General features: G+C 42.9%; 1 protein-coding gene across 2 annotated transcripts in view; it reads right to left on the bottom strand.

Moving 5' to 3' along the window:
- Positions 1–20,649, bottom strand: part of LOC115479814 (serine/threonine-protein kinase 40) — a 77,102-nt gene that overhangs the window by 18,256 nt on the left and 38,197 nt on the right. For both annotated transcript variants that reach the window (XM_030218028.1, XM_030218029.1), the window contains exons 2-6: positions 17,780–17,890; positions 16,931–17,016; positions 13,614–13,757; positions 10,214–10,441; positions 6,363–6,415 (exon numbers count right to left, since the gene is read on the bottom strand). In XM_030218028.1, coding sequence (XP_030073888.1) covers positions 6,363–6,415; positions 10,214–10,441; positions 13,614–13,757; positions 16,931–17,016; positions 17,780–17,890 — 622 coding nt within the window. The remainder of the gene's footprint in view (positions 1–6,362; positions 6,416–10,213; positions 10,442–13,613; positions 13,758–16,930; positions 17,017–17,779; positions 17,891–20,649) is intronic.

Here is a 20,649-nt window from a genome sequence, read left to right as displayed (position 1 = left end):
ATCTTGCTACTCTTTGTCCTTATCCCTTATTTGTCCTGTTTGTCTGTCCTAATTAGATTGTAAGCTCTGTGGAGCAGGGACTGTCTCTTCATGTTCAAGTGTACAGCGCTGCGTACGTCTAGTAGCGCCATAGAAATGATAAGCAGTAGTAGTAGTAGTCTTTGGGATTCCGGAATCTTGCTACTCTTTGGGATTCCGTAATTTTGCTACTCTTTGGGATTCCAGAATCTTGCTACTCTTTGGGATTCCGGAATCTTGCTACTCTTTGTCCTTATCCCTTATTTGTCCTGTTTGTCTGTCCTAATTAGATTGTAAGCTCTGTGGAGCAGGGACTGTCTCTTCATGTTCAAGTGTACAGCGCTGCGTACGTCTAGTAGCGCCATAGAAATGATAAGCAGTAGTAGTAGTAGTCTTTGGGATTCCGGAATCTTGCTACTCTTCGGGATTCTGCACAGAATTTTGCTACTCTTTGGGATTCCGGAATCTTGCTACTCTTTGGGATTCCAGAATCTTGCTACTCTTTGGGATTCCAGAATCTTGCTACTCCTTGGGATTCTAGAATCTTGCTACTCTTTGTCCTTATCCCTTATTTGTCCTGTTTGTCTGTCCTAATTAGATTGTGAGCTCTGTGGAGCAGGGACTGTCTCTTCATGTTCAAGAGTACAGCGCTGCGCATGTCTAGTAGCGCTATAGAAATGATAAGTAGTAGTAGTAGTAGTCTTTGGTATTCCGGAATCTTGCTACTCTTCGGGATTCTGCACAGAATTTTGCTACTCTTTGGGATTCCGGAATCTTGCTACTCTTTGGGATTCCGTAATTTTGCTACTCTTTGGGATTCCAGAATCTTGCTACTCTTTGTCCTTATCCCTTATTTGTCCTGTTTGTCTGTCCTAATTAGATTGTGAGCTCTGTGGAGCAGGGACTGTCTCTTCATGTTCAAGAGTACAGCGCTGCGCATGTCTAGTAGCGCTATAGAAATGATAAGTAGTAGTAGTAGTAGTCTTTGGTATTCCGGAATCTTGCTACTCTTCGGGATTCTGCACAGAATTTTGCTACTCTTTGGGATTCCGGAATCTTGCTACTCTTTGGGATTCCGTAATTTTGCTACTCTTTGGGATTCCAGAATCTTGCTACTCTTTGGGATTCCGGAATCTTGCTACTCTTTGTCCTTATCCCTTATTTGTCCTGTTTGTCTGTCCTAATTAGATTGTAAGCTCTGTGGAGCAGGGACTGTCTCTTCATGTTCAAGAGTACAGCGCTGCGCATGTCTAGTAGCGCTATAGAAATGATAAGCAGTAGCAGTAGAATCTTATACTGATGTTGGACCATTTTACTATTATTATGCTGTTAATAAAATAAATGTGGTTAATAAACCCCAAATAAGATGCACCAGTCGTCAGTGTAAGCCACCCACGTAGCACTGCTGTTTAAGGGGTAACTGAGGTTTGTAGATAACGCTGAAAAGCTGCAGGGAAAGTTTGCTCTCTAATCAGTTATTCACTTGGTGGATTTCATCCAATTCTTTTTTAGTTTTTCTTAGTATGGAGCCCGAAGCTATGTTCTTTCCTGACTTTCCTATCCACGAACCTCTCAGTATTTGCCAAGTTCAGAATCCATGAAATAAACTGTTGATTGAGAATGGTATTCTCCATTCTCCTGACTTTAGAGGCTTTTTAAGCTTTGAATAGCGGGATCCTTTAGTTCTACATTAAATAATGGCACAGGATGGTGCAGGGAATCAGTTCCATCCTAGCAGGGCAATAAAGCAGCATTTGCTGTGAATGAGTCACTCCTCCCTTACAGGGCCCTTCTGGCTGCTGTTCTGGTTTTTGTTTCCCTTTTCTAGGAACTTGGTATGCTACTCCCACACGCAAACTCTCTCCCTCCCTGCCCGAACCTTCACCACAATTCATACATTTCACTTTTTCCAGAAAAAAAAAAAAAAGACAGACACTCAACTTTGGCACTTCTTGTAAATTTCCCTATCTTTGACACTTAAGACAGAAGAGGTTCTTTCCACTTTTAGTTACTAAAAAGAATGTTAACTGTTTGCTTTGTCCTTTGAAATCCAAAATCACTTTTACTTTAGGTATTTTGTTTAGTTCTCTGTAGCTGGTGCAACAGAACAAGTTCAATTGCTGCTTCAGTCTTCATCCCTTTGCTCCTATACTACCAAAATCCTTGCACCTGTTTGTGGGCTCCGCTGCCCCCCCCCCCAAATCTTCTCTCTCTCTCTCTCCATATCCGATGCCACTGTAACACCAAGATATGACAAAAATTTCCCCTCCCTCCCCAGCAGGACCTGTAAGCAAAACAACTCTAGCAGTGCCACATCTTGCCCAGCCTAAGGCTCAAGCTCCGGCCTCCGATGATAAATGGCCAGCTTTCCTCCCTCCCAAACATCCTACCAGGATTATTGGTATAAATATGTTCAGACACTTCTACCCCCTTCCAGTGGTGTAGCCACAGGTGGGCCTGGATGGGCCGGGGCCCACCCACTTAGGGTTCAGGCCCACCCAACAGTAGCACATGTTTAGTGGCAGCTGGTAGGGATCCCAAGCTCTGCCAGCTGAAGACTTCTCCCTGATGGTAATGAAAACGCTGCTCTCCAAGATACCGGCGGCACCTGCACATGCTCAGATTTCAGCGCATGTCTGCTGCAGACTGCCAAGGTGGCGAGAAGCAGTTTCCCACCAGCTGAGATATTTTTTTGGCGTGGGGAGAAAATTTGGTGCCCACTCACTTCTTGCCTATGCCCACCCAAAATCTGTCTGGCTACGCCCTTGCCCCCTTCAAAACTAGAGACGCAAAAAAAAAATGGAAAGAAGAGATAAGGGAAGAAAAACCTTGTGAATCGCTTACGTGCTTTATAGGACAGAGAATCAAAATCTTCATAAATGCAAATGCAATTTATGAATTAGTCACCTTCATAAATCTAAGGCCCTGATGCTCAAAAGTAAACGCGGGCGCTAGAGGCCATTAGCGTTGTACTTGTGCCAACATTTATCTGTGAAAAATGTTCAGAGACCCAGAGCGTGGGAACAAACGAACGCACAAACAAAGCAAGTAGCATACTAATATAGTCATTTTTGTATTCCTCCGCAATGCTCACAAAAGAGCGCCTGAAACAAAACTGCTGCAAAAAATACCACCAGGTCAGAGCAGAGCAGGTGTTAGGCTCTTGGAAGAGAGGATTTCATGCTTCTCCCACGATTCTTTCTGCAAAATCTGCTGGTTTTGATTGCTTTTCAAAGCAGTAGGAAAGCAAACATTGGCGTCTGCTTCCTGTGTCTAAATTTAAAGCGTCCATGCTAAAAAAAAAAAAAAAAGTCCAAAATGAAAACACATATTGGCGTCTGTTTCCTACGTCTAAGTACAAGCGTCCAAACTAAAAAAAAAAACGCTTATATTTAGGCCACATAACACAGATGCCAATGTGGGCTTCACGTTCGGGTTTCACCAGGCACATGCGCACAGGAGTCAAGCTTATCACGGAACTCTTCTGCATATGCTCCAGCACAATCCCCCCCCTCCCCCCGCGCTCAGCACAATCCTCCCACGCCAAAGCACGATCCTCCCGACGAACTCCCTAATGCTCAATGTTATCAGTGCACCTATATTTGCATCTCTTTAGCGTTGTTCTGCGCTCTTCCGGCAGTATTTTTACGGTGCTATTCGGAACAGTACTGGAGTTTTCAGGAGCGGGGCCTAAATGTCTTATTTCCCTCCCCCCCCCCCCCCCCCCGTGCTGAGGCGCATTTGTTTATTTAACATATCTAAAAGAGAAAAGAAACCCTAATGAGAAAACAACCACTGCTGGTGCTAACAATTAAAAAAACAAAACAAAAAACCCCTCCATTTCCTTTTTAAATAAACATGGGGGAACAGCTGACAGTCTCTCAGAAGAGCATGGTTTGGAGTGATCTTCAAAGGCTATGGTTAGAGCAGGAAATTAAGAGTATCCTGAAATAGGATATGTAAAAAAGAAAGTAGCTTAGATGGATTTAAACAAAGAACAACTCTATTTCCAAATTGCCTGAGAGTTAAGTGCTAATGAGTAAGCTGTGAACAGAAATACAGAAGTGGTATGCACTGCCATGCAAAATCTTTTTTTTTTTTTTTAACCCTTAAGTTAGATGATCTGCTCCCCAGCTGGGAGTAAAGTGATAAACTTTGCAGATGAGAACATTATTCAAAGTCATTACAAAATAAGCTACTGAGAAACAGTGGACTGATCTAAAAGACTAGGGGATTGTCCACTTAAACGGCAGATGAAATAAAATGTGTACAAGGGCAGTTGAGATAATTAAATGGAAAAAGAATGGAGATTGCCCTGGGCATCATGCTACCTTTTTCCGAATTGTTTAACTAAAGTGGCATGGTGCAGGAGCACTGTGGAAAGAATGCACAGATGGAATTAGAAATAATGCAAATGTTATAACAAGGGGAGACCAACACAAAGAAGGTCAAAGTCTCCCGCAAAACACTCACGAAACAACAAAAAGAGCGGAAGAAAAACCAAAACAGACCAGAAAAAAACATACAGAGTAAGATTTAGCACCATTGGTCTGTTTTGGTTTTTCTTCTGCTCTTTTTGTTGTTATAACAAGGGGAGACAACATGGACAATTAGTATGGAAACACTATGAATTGATGAGCCTTGAGTGTGAATGTTAAGCAGATCCAAAGGCAGCTGCCTCTTAAGACGTTTTCATTTGTCAGGAATTCTTAAAAAGGACAGTGAAAGATGAGGGTCCCCTAGTAAAGAAGGGTCACAGATTCGATATACTGCCTGTGGTACAACGAAAGCGGTTTATATTATTTGCAGGTATTTTCTCTGACCCTAGTGGGCCTAGTATCGAACCTCCTAATCACTCCACTAGTGGAGCAGCCGCCTCGTGGTTAGAGGAGAGGGGCTGAAAAACAGGGAAGCCAGTGTTCGAAGCCCACCGATACTCTTTTAGTTAAGTCATTGGGGTCCTTTTACTAAGCGGCGTAAGCGTCTACGCGTGCCAAAATGGAGTTACCGCCCGACTACCGTGTGGCTCTTGCGGTAATTTCATTTTTTGGCACGTGTCAGATACGCACGTCTAAAAAATATTTTTTATTTTCAGGCGCGTTAACGGACGTTCGCCAAGTGGCATTTGGCGCACGTAGGTCATTATCGCCCGGTTAACGCGCGAGTCTTTACCGCTAGGTCAAATGCTGGCGGTAAGGTCTCAGACACAAAGTAGACGCGTGGCAATTTTCATTTTGTCGCACATCCATTTTCGGCAAAAAGTTTTAAAAAAGGCCCTTTTTACAGGCGCGTTAAAAAAATGGATGGGCGCATGCCCAAAACCCACGCCTACACTAACATTCCATGTAGAAGGCTGCGCAGGCTTCTGTTTCTGTGAGTCTGTTGTCTTGCAGGACATCAGACTCGCAGAAGCAGAAGCCTGCGCGGCCACATTTGTGATCTGCAAAGGCCGACTTCTACATGGAATGTTGCTAGTGGAATAGCAACATTCCATGTAGAATCTCAAATAGTAGCAACAGTGGAGGAGTGGCCTAGTGGTTAGGGTGGTGGACTTTGGTCCTGAGGAACTGAGTTCGATTCCCACTTCAGGCACAGGCAGCTCCTTGTGACTCTGGGCAAGTCACTTAACCCTTCATTGCCCCATGTAAGCAGCATTGAGCCTGCCATGAGTGGGAAAGCGCAGGGTACAAATGTAACAAAAATAAAATAGATACTATTGGAGATTCTACATGGAATGTTGCTACTATTGGAGATTCTACATGGAATGTTGCTACTATTGGAGATTCTACATGGAATGTTGCTACTATTGAGATTCTGTTGCTACTATTTGAGATTCTACATGGAATGTTGCTATTCCACTAGCAACATTCCATGTAGAAGGCTGCGCAGGCTTCTGTTTCTGTGAGTCTGACGTCCTGCACGTACATGTAGGACGTCAGACTCACAGAAGCAGAAGCCTGTGCGGCCACATTGGTGATCTGCAAGGGTCGACTTCTACATGGAATGTTGCTAGTGGAATAGCAACATTCCATGTAGAATCTCAAATAGTAGCAACAGTGGAGGAGTGGCCTAGTGGTTAGGGTGGTGGACTTTGGTCCTGGGGAACTGAGGAACTGAGTTTGATTTCCACTTCAGGCACAGGCAGCTCCTTGTGACTCTGGGCAAGTCACTTAACCCTCCATTGCCCCATGAAAGCCGCATTGAGCCTGCCATGAGTGGGAAAGCGCGGGGTACAAATGTAATAAATAAAAAAAAACCTAGCAGTGAAAAGGTATGAGCCAAATTCAGAATAAATGAACAATACCTCTAAGTGTATAGCTTAAAAAGGAACGAGAATGACTTACCTTTTATTTAATACCATGTTGCCCAGTTTCAGGTCTCTGTGTACAATATTTTTCTGCAAAATGAAAGTTTAAAATGTCTAAAAAAATTCCTAGATAAATAATAAAACCTCATCTATTTTCAGTCTAATCTTCAGTAGCAAAATATATATCTTGTAGCGAAGGTGCTGGCGTTAAGAGAAACATTTCTAATTTCTAAGTGTCCCCTGTGCAGCCTTCACTAAAAGATGAACATCTGGGTTCAGCAGCTGGAGTCAGATATTGTGTAATCCTGTGATTCGGTTCAAACGTCACATACATTTCTGACCACGTATGCCCTGCAATACTTACAAAACGCAGTTTTGAAAAGTGTTTTAGCTACTGTATCTCAATATACTTTGCCACTGTGTGAAAACCATGCAGGTAAAGAAATATATTTTATTTACAATGGCTTGGTCCACTGCAGCATGATGTCATCTAAGCGACAGTATGCGTTTAGAGAAAAAAATGGTAAAAGGAACAGTAAACTTTTGTGCACCAAAAATAATGAATAAATGCTGAGGCAGCATAATCTGATTACTTAACAGATCACATGCTTTTAATTCCAGAGCTGATTTTGAACTGACAAAGCATCTTTCCTTCAGAACGACAATGCGGTGCTAACATTGCTACCCAATGCTGTAAGATCAAGTTACTCACAGCATATATTCACAGGCAGTTAATTTAAACAAGTGAAAAATAAAAACAAAACTGAAATGCAACAGCACAGAAGACGTCTGGTAGCATTTCTGAACAGTGCCCAGACTGTGTGAAAACTCTGAAAAGGAGAAAACAGGAGATGAAGTCATTTGTGATCATCATCGCTCAATTAAAAGGATGGATCAAGGGCACTGAAGGCTATTTCTTATAGAAGGGCGATGAAAATGATAAAGGGGATGGGACGACTTCCCTATGAGGAAAGGCTAAAGCAGCTAGGAGAAAAGGCGGCTGAGGGGAGATATGATAGAGGTCTATAAAATAATGAGTGGAGTTGAACGGGTAGATGTGAAACGTCTGTTCACGCTTTCCAAAAATACTAGGACTAGGGGGCATGCGATGAAGCTACAATGTAGTAAATTTAAAACGAATCGGAGAAAATGTATCTTCACTCAATGTGTAATTAAACTCTGGAATTCGTTGCCAAAGAATGTGGTAAAGGCGGTTAGCTTAGCGTAGTTTAAAAAAGGTTTGGACGGCTTCCTAAAGGAAAAGTCCATAGACCGTTATTAAATGGACTTGGGGAAAATCCACTATTTCTGGGATAAGCAGTATAAAATAGATTGTAAGCTCTCTTGAGCAGGGACTGTCCTTCCCCTTGTCTAAACTTGTACAGCGCTGCGTAACCCTGGCAGCGCTATAGAAATGCTAAGTAGTAGTAGTAGTAGTAGTAAAATGTTTTGTACATTTTTGGGATCTTGCCGGGTATTTGTGACCTGGATTGGCCACTGTTGGAAACAGGATGTTGGGCTTGATGGACCTTTGGTCTGTCCCAGTATGGCAATACTTATGTACTTACGTACTTATGAGTCAGGAGAGATAGCACACTTTTGCAGAAGTGCAGTCAAGGTGTTCAAGCACAACGTCAAAAGATTGTGCTAAGTCACCCTCGGCCCTTTTCTGAAACGCTTCTTTCACTCGGTATGTATAAAAACGTCTCTAAGCATTTATAATGTGCATTGAGAGCTAATGAACTAAGGAACTAGAGAATACACATTTTCTCTGCTTTCCATTTAAGAATGTTCCTCAAAACACAGGACAGAACCAAAATGCGTATAGAACACTAGTATAATCTGTTTTTTGGGGATTTTGGAGGGGATACAACACTTTTCTCCCATTTCTTTACACTTTCAACGGCTAGAATCGGCGACCATTGGCCATCATTTGCAAATGGTCAGGGAGTTTTCCCTTATTTTATATCCCTTTTCAATTTTATTAATCTAGTCACAGGAAGAATCCGTCCTCAGCTATTGGGGAGGGGGTGGGGAGACCACTGCCAAGGATACTGTGTGTATATGCAATACAACAGCGCAGATGATTCAAGAACAAGCAGACGATGCTTCAGATGGTCTAAGTTTATTGTGGAACAAACGAGAATTGACACAGCTTTGTTTCGGCCGACAAGGCCTGCATCAGGAGTCTCTTGGACTGTACTGAATCGCCCACTTGAAATAATATCTGTAGTCAGTATGAAAAAGCAACAAAGTGCACCGCATGCCAAAAGAATCAAAGGTCAATATGAGAAAGTAACTAGCAAAACGCACTGCGCACCAAAGCAATCACAGGCTCGCACGAAATTCTAAACTCCAAACAAAAGCTCGTTGCTTTGCTAGCTGCTTTCTCATATTGACCACAGATATGACCTACAGTTATTATTTCAAGTGGACGATTCAGTACAATCCAAGAGACTCCTAATGCTGGCCTTGTCGGCCGAAACACAGCTGTGTCGCGTCTCGTTTGTTCCACAATCAACTTTTAGACTGTCTGAAGCATCGTCTGCTCATTCTTGAGACATCTTTACTGTTGTATTGCATATTTCCTATTCTGCGAGGATTTGTTTCTTCTGTGTATTCATTTGAAAAATCGGCAGTCATGGGCCCTAAATCTAGCCATCGGGTAACTACCATTGTGAGATGACTGACTCCCTTCTCTCCAGGGGCTGTGAACACTGTATCTACAGAACTGCCAGCCCTGACCGAACCAGGAATCGAGCCCAACAAGGCAGTACTGCAACTGAGCACTGGGCCGGCTTCTGTTTTGAATCATTCATTTCTGATTCACTTTCCTAATCTAAGGAATTTGTGATATTCTATTATTTGCTTAGACTGACTAATCTGAACATTTGGGTTTTACCCAATTTATGCTCAAGTGCCTCACTGCTGAACATACAGAATTCTGATGAATCAGAGATGTCCTTATGGCACCCCAATGCTCGTGCCAAAAAACATACATCATCTTCGCTATAATCAGTTCAAAGTGAAGGATCAGCTTCAAGGAAAGCTTGATGTTTGGAGGATTTTAGTTGCATTTGATTTTACCCTACTTTAAACTCTCCTGGGATCAGTAGCGTACCAAGTGCGGGGGGGGGGGGGGGGGGGGGCGGTCCGCCCAGGGTGCACACTGCAAGGGGGTGCAGGGAGCTGCCGCTTGGCGGTTCCCTGCTCCCTCTGACGTCACTTCCTATTCTGGGGCAGGGAACCGGCAGAGCTGACAGTCACGTGACTGTTCCCTGCACCCCCAAGAGCGACGCGCCGGGGGGGGGGGGGGGAGGGGATGCAAGGAGGGGGTGCAGACCAGCAATCCACACCAGGCGGCAGCCGACCTAGGAATACCACTGCCTGGGATCTACATCTCCTTATGTCATTCCCTTAATTTTTTTTGTTTTGTCTAAATATATTGAAAACATAAGACTGTGCTGGAGATGAAAACGGTAACGGAATTCAAACATGCGTGGGATAAACATAAAGGAATCCTGTTCAGGAAGAATGGATCCTCAGAAGCTTAGCCAAGATTTGTGGGAGGCGGGGCAGACTTCTACGGTCTGTGCCCTGAAAATGGCAGATACAAATCAAGGTCAGGTATACATATAAAGTAGCACATATGAGTTTATCTTGTTGGGCAGACTGGATGGACCGTGCAGGTCTTTTTCTGCTGTCATCTACTACGTTACTATTTATATGGGATCAGATATCCAATACAAATGGGGTCAGTCTTCTACAAGATTTAAACTGTTCCTGCTATCGAAGAACCCCCCAAATGGCTGAAGCTGCTACAGATGCTCCCTACTGACATGCTTTAAAAATTTTGCTAAGGGAGGTAAAATCCTTCTTTGCACTTACTTTGTGTAATGCCTCAACTACCCGAACCACATCGTAGAAGATCACCACCGTTTCTCGCTCGCTCAGTCTCTTCTCTTTAATTACGTAATGTTGCAGGTTTATCAGATCTGCAGTTTTATCACTGAAATCATGCGCGCACAGGCAGTCCAGCACTAAGCATATCCGTTTCTTCATTTTTCGGACCAGTTTGTTGGTTTCCACATCTTCAATCAGTTCACAAGTTCGATCCTGAAAGGCAAGAGATGGGAAAGTGGGACAAAAGCAGATTATATGAAAGCAATGCTTTGCTTATCACCACCAGTACCAAAACCCAAGTTTGGGTGGGCCAGAACTCCACCTTGCCCTACAAGTGATTTGGTTTCTCCCTCTCTCGCCTGCATGCCATATGGTCTTTCAAACATCCCCTCTCCCCCATATACCTTTTAAATAGCAGATTTTCAGCAGCAGCAAACAGTTGTTGGGAGTTTTTGGCTGGTGGGGTTTGGAGTCCCTGCCAGCCACATTATAGGTGCTGCTACTTGGTGGGCCTGAACCTAAAGTGGGTGGGCCTGGGCCCACCACGGCCCACCCTTGGCTACGCCACTGCCAAGGATATTTATGGTGCAATTACCTGATTTTCAGGAAGCTCTTCAGATGAGCATAAAATAATATAAAACCTTTATATTAAGGTTCTATTGGATTCCTGTTATTTTTTTTAATCAGATCAGATTTAATTCGCTAATGTTGGCTCATAGGGCGTGTAATGAGCGCATGACTCCTTATTTGAGTCCTGAAATCAATCCTTATGTTCCGACATGGCTGTGTGCCCTCATGGATTGACTTAAACATTGTTAAAATCGAACATTATATTTCCATATAAATTTTATTGGATTCCTCTTTATATGTTTGGTGGCCTTACATCTTGGAGTCCTGTATGGTAATCCTCTTACTATTGTCTACTAAGGAGCTGTAAGATGCCGCTAAGATGATTTTCTCTTTGTTAAGGTGTTTTACATATTGAAGATGTAATTAGAGGGTTTTATCTTGGGGAACTGTAGGACGTTTACTACAGGGATGTGTGCTCTCGTATGCATGCTACAGGTCTTTTCTACCTACTATGGCGTTCTTTTTCTGTTTTATTTAGTGTTGTAAATTGCTCTGATCAATTATGGCTACAATAAACTGCAAACTGTAAAAACAGAGATGCAGAATTTCAACTTTGATAACCCACACATCAGAGAGCTTAAAACGCTCTCCTGGAGGTGCTGCAATATAGATAGCTACGTATTAGACCTTTGGCCAGATTCAAGTACTGCTTTAAGATCAATGTTAAGGATGCATGATCAGGAAATCTATAATGCGTATGTATCGCTCCATAGTAAAACCTCACCTAGAGTATTGTGTGCAGTTCTGGGCGCGGAATTAGAAAAGGTTCAAAGAAGGGTAACCCAAATCTGCACCCTAGTTCACAAAATAATCTTCAGCGAAGCCCTGAGATACATGACAGACCTCACAGACCTACCAATCAGAAACACATCCGAATCATCACGAACACATCTAAATCTCCACTACCCAAGTTGCAATGGACTTAAATACAAATCAACTTATGTATCCAGCTTCTCCTATATAAGCACACAACTGTGGAACGCATTACCGAAAGCTGTGAAAACATCATACGGCCATTTAAACTTTCGGAAATCGCTAAAAACTAACTTGTTTCAAAAGGAATACCCTACCGATCCAACTTAAATACTCAAACTCTGCAACACATCAAAACCAAAGTACGTATGGTCATAACACAACCCTTCCACTTTGATACCCTAAAGAGACTGTTCCACAAGAACCTATTACCACAACATCATTTTGTATTTGTTCACACCAGAGTCTGCGAACGCCTCTCTGGTACTATGTAAGCCACATTGAGCCTGCAAATAGGTGGGAAAATGTGGGATACAAATGCAACAAACAACCAACCAAACAAACAAAAAAGGGGAAGGAAATGTTAGAGGCTAGGGCTCTTCAGCTTGGAAAAGAGATGGTTGAGGAGGGATATATTAGAGGTCTACAAAATACTGAGCGGTGTAGAACCGGTAAACGTAAATTGATTTTTTTTTTACTCTTTGAAAAAGTACAAAGATTAGAGGACACTCAAATGAAGTTACATGGAAATACTTTTAAAACAAATAGAAGAAAATATTTTTTCACTCAAAGAACGGTTAAGCTCTGGAACTCGCTGCCGAAGCATATCTGTGTTTTAAAAAGTTCCTGGAGGAAAAGTCCATAATCTGCTATTGAGACAGACATGGAGAAAGCCACTGCTTATCCCTGGGATTGGTAGCATGAAATGTTGCTACCACCATTCCGGAATCTTGCTCCCCTTTTGGATTCTGGAATCTCGATATTCTCTAACATTCCAGAATCGTATTACTGTTTTGGATTCCAGAATCCTGTTACTCTTTGAGATTCTGCCAGGTACTCCTGACCTGGATTGGCCACTGTTGGAAGCAGGATACTGTGCTAGATGGACCATCGATCTGACCCAGCATAGCTATTCATCTGTTCTTATGCTGAAGATTCCTCCCCCTCCTTCACAGAGAAGAGGCAGAGATCAAACTACATAGGAAATCTTTTCTTTCCTCCTTTACGCCCCAGAAAAATGAGTGTTAAGAGCGCTATGACATGCAAGTAGTACAAATGAATATCTTACCAAAATATTTTAGTGAGAGCATCAACTTTGGAGGAGATCTCAAGATCCCTAATGCAATTTTATCCAGCATGAGATTACAGATATCCAAACACTCCTCTTAGGAGTCTGGACTTGCTGTGGCATCCAAGACCAAGTAATGGATACGGAGCATTAGACTGCACAGCAGGTACTTAGCCACATAAGCGTGGACAGAATGTAGGAAGATAACAGCATCCCACATTGTACTGCATAAACAAGAAATGCCAGTAATTCAAGACATTAAGAGAATCCAGAAAAGCTACTACTTACTTAAAAAGGATCCCTGAAAGGAAACACTGGATAAACATGCAATCAGTGTGTACATTTCAGATACATTCCCACTTAATACACATTCAATATGATTTCTATAAACTTAACTTTATACACAGGTATTTGGATTTCAGTTATATAAACAAAATATGTTGTGTAATGGTTTGCAGCCTTAATTTAATACCATCTAACAGCTGTTAATAGCAAAGTGTCCCTCAATATCCTCCTACAGCATCACGTCAAAGACTTAATTACACTCAAAACATATTTCTCTGAAACCCACATTCCCCCTCAAACCTAGTGCTGTTCAAAATAGATCCAACACACAACCGATTTCCTGGCTGCTCACCACAAAATGACGTGTGACTGAGGCATCGTGAAGGCCTAGTGTTTTCCTTAGCAAGATACCTTTCGTGTCCTCTTTACCTGGAAGAGTCCATGGTGATGAACCACACCGTCCTGACTGTGCAGCAAAGAAAGCAAAGAGTATTCTGTATGCAACAGCATCTTGCCCTGCCGTTCTTCCTGCGTCTCTGCTCCCTTATCCCCTCGCTCTTCCAAAGTGAGAATCTTTCATGAGAGAACACAAAAGTATTTCAGTTTTTTTAGGCTTTTAACACAAACACACCCAACAAAACAGAAAGAATTAAGTGGCCCTTTGACTAAGCTGCACTAAGAAATGGGCTTAGAGCATCCTTACACGGGACTTTCCTCGTGCGCCAAGCCCCCCAAAAATGCCTTTTTTTTTCTATTTATTTCATTAACAGCCATGCGCTGATGTTAGAGCTATTCTATTTAGGAGGTGCTAAGAGTTCCAGCATTATGGACGCACTAGAGTTTATTCTGTAAGAATGCGTGTAAGTTAATTGGCTTAACATAGTAACATAGTAAATGACGGCAGAGAAAGACCTGTACGGTCCATCCAGTCTGCCCAACACGATAAACTCATATGTGCTGCTTTATGTGTAGACCTGACTTTGATTTGTATCTCAACCTAACAAAAGGAGTTTGATTAATATATATGAAGATAGTTTGGAGGTGTCCCTTTAAATTGGTGGAAAACAAATTCTTTCACCCCATATACAATTTAAATCTTAACAAATGGAACCTCAAACCTCCTAACAAGGAACCATACCAGAGTATTACCAATCCCTTGTATAAACAGGAGTAGGTTAATATCATAGGTTCCTATTTAAGGAAGAAAAAGAGAAAAAAAAACCAACGCAAAAACTCATGCTACATGAGAAAACCGTATGGGATAAAAAACTCTCTTTCCCTCTTAAAAAATATATATAAATTAAACGGACACCAAAAAACCAAACTACCCAAAACTGACCCCAGCCAGAAAAAAAGACTACCTAAAGAAGCCCCCCTGGGAGGAAAAAAAGCCTGAAGTTCAATTAAAGATAACATAAAGCCTCAGATAAATATTTAAAGGAACCTTCTCTATCCTACCAAAATATACAGCAAACCAAGTTTACTTAACTTAATCCAGGCGTAACAGCTTCAGGAAAATTTCGATCAAAAATCCCCCCCAAAAGGACTCCGGAGCCTTACAGAACTTCTGCAGCGGCGAAAAAAACCCTTCAAGGGATTGGTAATACTCTGGTATTGTTCCTTGTTAGGAGGTTTGAGGTTCCATTTGTTAAGATTTAAATTGTATATGGGGTGAAAGAATTTGTTTTCCACCAATTTAAAGGGACACCTCCAAACTATCTTCATATATATTAATCAAACTCCTTTTGTTAGGTTGGTATATTTTCTATAGAGTTTGTATTCTCCTATAGTAGTTAGAGTTTGATTTGTATCTGCCATTTTCAGGGCACAGACCGTAGAAGTCTGCCCAGCACTAGCCCCGCCTCCCAACCACTAGCCCCGTCTCCCAATCTCCGCTAAGCTTTTCTGGATCCATTGCTTAACAAGCCAATCAGCATCAACAGCACTTAAGCAATAATGAGCACTAACTGGTGAAAATTAGAATTTATACGCAGAACTCCCTAAGCTTATTTTGCAACACGCTGTGCCTAAATTTCAATGTGCAGGGGCAAAAAGGGGTGTGGTTATGGGTATTTAGTGGGCGTTCCAAAATTTACGCACGTTATAGAATACGGCCTTCTACGCCTAAATCTACGTGCCGGGATTTATGCCACATTTTCATTGATGTAAACTGAGGTGCGTTATTTTAGGAGCTAGAATATCAACTAAGCCTATTTTACTTACCGTGCTTAAATATAGGTGCAGCTTACAGAATACGCTTAGGCAGAAATGTTTTCCGTGCGGATTTTCTAGGCCCCATATATAGTATCTGGCCCTTAGTGCAGCGGTAATGTCGGCACACTAGATTAGCACCATCCATGCCCATTCTCCACCCCTGACAATCTCCCTCCCAAAAGAATGTGCAAATGGGAAACTAACACGGAACGCTTTAGTCACAGTGCGTTGCACGTTTGGCCATTTTTGCTGCTTTAGACGTGGACAGGAACCCCACACAGCTTAGTAAACGGGCACTTAGCTTTGCAATATCGTACATAATTCTGCAGGTAATTGCATAAAACTGAGAAATATAGAAAAAGCATTACTTTTCCTTGTTTTATATCAGGCATTTTAATTATTTCCTTTAAATACTAAATACTTAAAAATAGAAGAAAAGCTTTATTTTTTGCCTAAAGGAGTTTCGCTTCCTATGATAATCTCTCTAGTGGTGGCCCTTCTGAGCCCTGAGAAACTGGGCAATGGTTTTTCAACTCTTCCTAGGGAACAAAAATGCTCTCCAGACTTCCACTTGAGTGTATGAAGAGTCTAGGAATTGTGTTTAAGACATGAATTTTAGAATAAAACAAACCGCTTAACCGTGCCATTTTTACGGTCACAGACACAGACAGGATTCCTGACAATTTACCAACTTATATACTGCACATGTCTGAAATGAAACAATATGTACTATCCAAAAACACAAACAGGAAAACAAAGGGTAGACCCCAGGGCACAATTGAAGAAATTCCCTCCCGACGCACTGGGCCTCAGGGGAAACACTAGGAAATACTCCTAACTACGGACCCATGAAATAAACTTAAATACTCCAGCACAGGCTGTAAACAAATCAATACCCTCTCTAAGGAGAAGGCTGCAAGTCTTATACTTCAAGCCTCAGCCCACCTGAAATAAGTGGCTATCACAACACTTTGCCATGTACCAAAGCTCTTGACGCCAAGTTGAATAAAGAGTTACTGTAATGGCACAATAAGGGTTTGACAGTTCAAAAACAGAATATTTTCAAGTCACAGCTTGATTTTAAAGTATAGGACAATAACATTTTTTTTAATGATACTCATCTTGTAAGTTTGGCTCCTTTCCTCTACATCTGCCCTATTGTACAGCTCAGTCACTCAAAAATACAGGAGCCCCATAAGCTCCTATCATTTAACCAAAACATTCTATATGCATTTGAAATTCCTGGCTCCAGACATTAAAGAGCTAAAAAGATGGAGATTTAACCGTGGGCATGCTCCAGTTAATAAACAGAGCACAAAATGTCACTGGCAAAGTGAAGTAATGCGGAGGAAAGGAAGAAAGCAGGGCAGAGAGGGTAAGAGGCGGCACCAGTCAGCATATGACAGAGCTGATTCAACCAGAAAAATCATGCAATCACCAATGGCAAGAAAAGTGTGACAGGTAAGGCGGGGGAGATATTTTAAGAAACAACACATTTTAAAAGCGTGTTGTCTACTTTCAAGCTAGCCTACCTTAAGCTGGTAGAAGTCATCTGTGCCATCCTTTCTTGCCAGGCACTGAACAATGCTTGGCACTGGAGAGTTACCTAGACGAGGTCCTAAGCAGAACATAACAGAATGCTCTTACTTCTTTGCAGAAATGAAAGCTATGAGTAATACAGTGTTATGTAAAAATGCAGGCGGCACGCACTTTACACTAATCTAAACCAACTTTAATTTTCCTAATAGAGCAAGACAAAGCCCAGCTCTCCCTCAACATATACACTTTATATGCTTTACCATACATTTTGCCTGACTCTACAGTAGCCGCAACATTAACAGGCTTTCAGACGCTCAGGCAATGATTTGCAGACCTTTGCTTGCCTTTCAACTTTTCCTTTCAAGAAAGAAAATGCTTTCTGATGACTGTCAAGAGCTGCAGCGGTGCAAGTGAAAGTCTGCCATTGGCAACACACCCCATTACAATAGGGGCTTTAAATAAGAGTTTGAACTGGACAGAAATGGTTCTCTCAGTGCCGTTTCATTTTGTGGTCAAACAGACCACTGCCACCTATGCAGACAGATACTGCATTCACTGTACACACTTTCAAATGCACCCACGTTAACAAGACATCACAGATTCAATCATGCACAGAATTCCCAGTCCAAGAGGTGACGAACATGGAACATATGAACATATATAGGAGGTGCTGCAGGCTATGCAGAACCCTTTTGTTCAGCATGCATGAGGATTTTATAGGGTGAGCTCTACTGTGTCATGCAGATTCTAGAGAGAATTCCTGTCCATTTCCATGTGTGAATGAATTCAAAACTTGCCAGTCCCAAACCCTTTGCACTGGGGGAAAACCCCTCACATCTTACCTAGAATGAAGGGTCCTGCTTTCTTGGCGTTGCTCCCTGTGCACAGTGCCTTTGCTTTAGCTGACGTTTCGCCAGCTCCTCTGTCCGATGCTCTCCGCTTCATTCTCAACTCTTGAGAGAGAGAGAGACAAGAACACAGCAGTCTGAGTAACTTGCTAGCCAGCTCCCTTCTGCTAAATCCTGCCTGATGCTGCAAGCCTTTTCACTCGATGATGCATCTATGCCTCCACCTACTTACACGTTACAGGCAGTTCTGACACAAAGCTGGACCCAGCTCTCTCTTGTATTAAATAGGGGTTACAGACTCTGCAAACAAGGAGGGTACGGGCCATCCTCAGGCATACACCACCGTATTAACAGCAAGTGCCCGAAAGGCACAGGAAGCTAAACCCGTGCCAGTTGTCTTTTTTTCCTTCTCTTGAAAACAATACTGATACATGGACAAAAAAATCTCCAATCTATGACATTTGTTTTCCACAAAACATATATGAAGTTGCACTGTGTCCTAGACCATAAGTGGGCAAACCTGGGCCCGTCCCCCCAAGACCATGAGAGGTATACACAAATCGTCATTAACCAGAGTTTTGGTGATTTTAAATACTGTATTTTATTACTATTTTCACAATAGCCACTAACTAAAACGATGGAAACTGCAAGTCTTACTTAATGTATAACAAGTGGTCTTTGGAGCTCGGTGCATTTCCAGTTACACTGCATAATGTTGCGGCCCGCTAGGGGTAGTGCCGACATTCATGCGGTCTTCTGTGTACAAAGGTTGTCCTCCCCTGCCCTGTACAGGTCTATGTCCACTCTGAACAAAATGCAGCCAGAAATTGGCAGCTCCATTAGGCAATGAAGAAGTGATCACCTTGAACGAACCAACCCCCTTCTTCTCCCAGTCATTGCCACTAAAGAGACTGTTTAACACACGAGAAGGAGTGGCCTAGTGGTTAGAGTAACAGTTTTGACATCCAGAGCAGGGGAGTAGCTAGGTGGGGCCACGGGGGCATGGGCCCCCCATAGATTTAGTCCTGGCCCCCTCTACTTTCGACCCCTCCTCCACTTTCGACCCGCCGCCACCGCAAGGTACCTTTGCTGGAGGGGGTCCCTAACCCCTACCAGCCTTAGTCTTCTTCAGCGCCAGTCTCAGGCACGTTCGCTGATTTGTGCTGAGAGTCCTGGCGTCCAGCACGTCAGGACTCACAGCACAGATCAGCGAACGCGCCAGAGACCGGCGCTGAAGAAGACTAAGGCTGACAGGGGTGGGTCAAAAGTGGTGGAGTGGGGGGCGGTCGGCAGAAGGCGGAGGGTCGAAAGTGGTGGGGGTCAGTTGAAGGGTCGGAAGTGGCGGGGGAGGGTTGGCGGCGGCTGGGGAGGCGGGCTAAAATGTGCCCCCCTCACTTTGGGCTCTGGACCCCCCCCCCTGTCCCACGGAGGTCTGGCTACGCCCCTGATCCAGAGGTGGGCGGTTCAAATTCCACTACTGCTCCTTGTGATCTTGGGCAAGTCATTTAACCCTCCATTACCTCATGAACGAACTTAAGGTGTGAGCCTGTCAGTGTATCTGAATATAACTCACCTTGAGCTACTACTGAAAAAGGTGTGAGCAAAAATCTAAATAAATACATCAAACACTGCTCTAATACCATCCAGTTGAAACCAAATTTCTGCCTGCCTTTCATGTGTAGACCAGGAACACTGCTTTACCATATACGCTCTCAATGACAGCTTCTTCTAGTGACCAAGGGCTTGTCAGAACAGGTCCTAGTTACAACTGTACACAATACCTAAAATACATCATGCTTTGATAACCATTTTGCTGGCTGGCTATGCTCCAGATAGCATTCCACAGGTTCACTTTCTCTTTTCTTTTTTTTAACATTACGTTTGAGTCTCATGTTTCAAATTTTGACAGAGTGAGAAGCAGAACACCAGTTTTGATATCTAATAGTATATCTCCTTCACAGATTGCGAGAACTCTGATTTCAACAATCATCAAACAGAGAAAGCCTCAAAACATCCTTGTCAAATACTAGGTTATAAACTTAATGTAGTGGGGTTGTATAAAGAGAACACGAGTGATTATACAGTGGGGGAAATAAGTATTTGATCCCTTGCTGATTTTGTAAGTTTGCCCACTGACAAAGACATGAGCAGCCCATAATTGAAGGGTAGGTTATTGGTAACAGTGAGAGATAGCACATCACAAATTAAATCCGGAAAATCACATTGTGGAAAGTATATGAATTTATTTGCATTCTGCAGAGGGAAATAAGTATTTGATCCCCCACCAACCAGTAAGAGATCTGGCCCCTACAGACCAGGTAGATGCTCCAAATCAACTCGTTACCTGCATGACAGACAGCTGTCGGCAATGGTCACCTGTATGAAAGACACCTGTCCACAGACTCCGTGAATCAGTCAGACTCTAACCTCTACAAAATGGCCAAGAGCAAGGAGCTGTCTAAGGATGTCAGGGACAAGATCATACACCTGCACAAGGCTGGAATGGGCTACAAAACCATCAGTAAGACGCTGGGCGAGAAGGAGACAACTGTTGGTGCCATAGTAAGAAAATGGAAGAAGTACAAAATGACTGTCAATCGACAAAGATCTGGGGCTCCACGCAAAATCTCACCTCGTGGGGTATCCTTGATCATGAGGAAGGTTAGAAATCAGCCTACAACTACAAGGGGGGAACTTGTCAATGATCTCAAGGCAGCTGGGACCACTGTCACCACGAAAACCATTGGTAACACATTACGACATAACGGATTGCAATCCTGCAGTGCCCGCAAGGTCCCCCTGCTCCGGAAGGCACATGTGACGGCCCGTCTGAAGTTTGCCAGTGAACACCTGGATGATGCCGA

The sequence above is a fragment of the Microcaecilia unicolor genome, chromosome 11 (assembly GCF_901765095.1).
Source record: "Microcaecilia unicolor chromosome 11, aMicUni1.1, whole genome shotgun sequence".
Classification (NCBI taxonomy): domain Eukaryota; kingdom Metazoa; phylum Chordata; class Amphibia; order Gymnophiona; family Siphonopidae; genus Microcaecilia; species Microcaecilia unicolor.
Note: the sequence above shows the minus strand (reverse complement) of the source record. Positions and strands in the feature narration are given on the sequence as shown.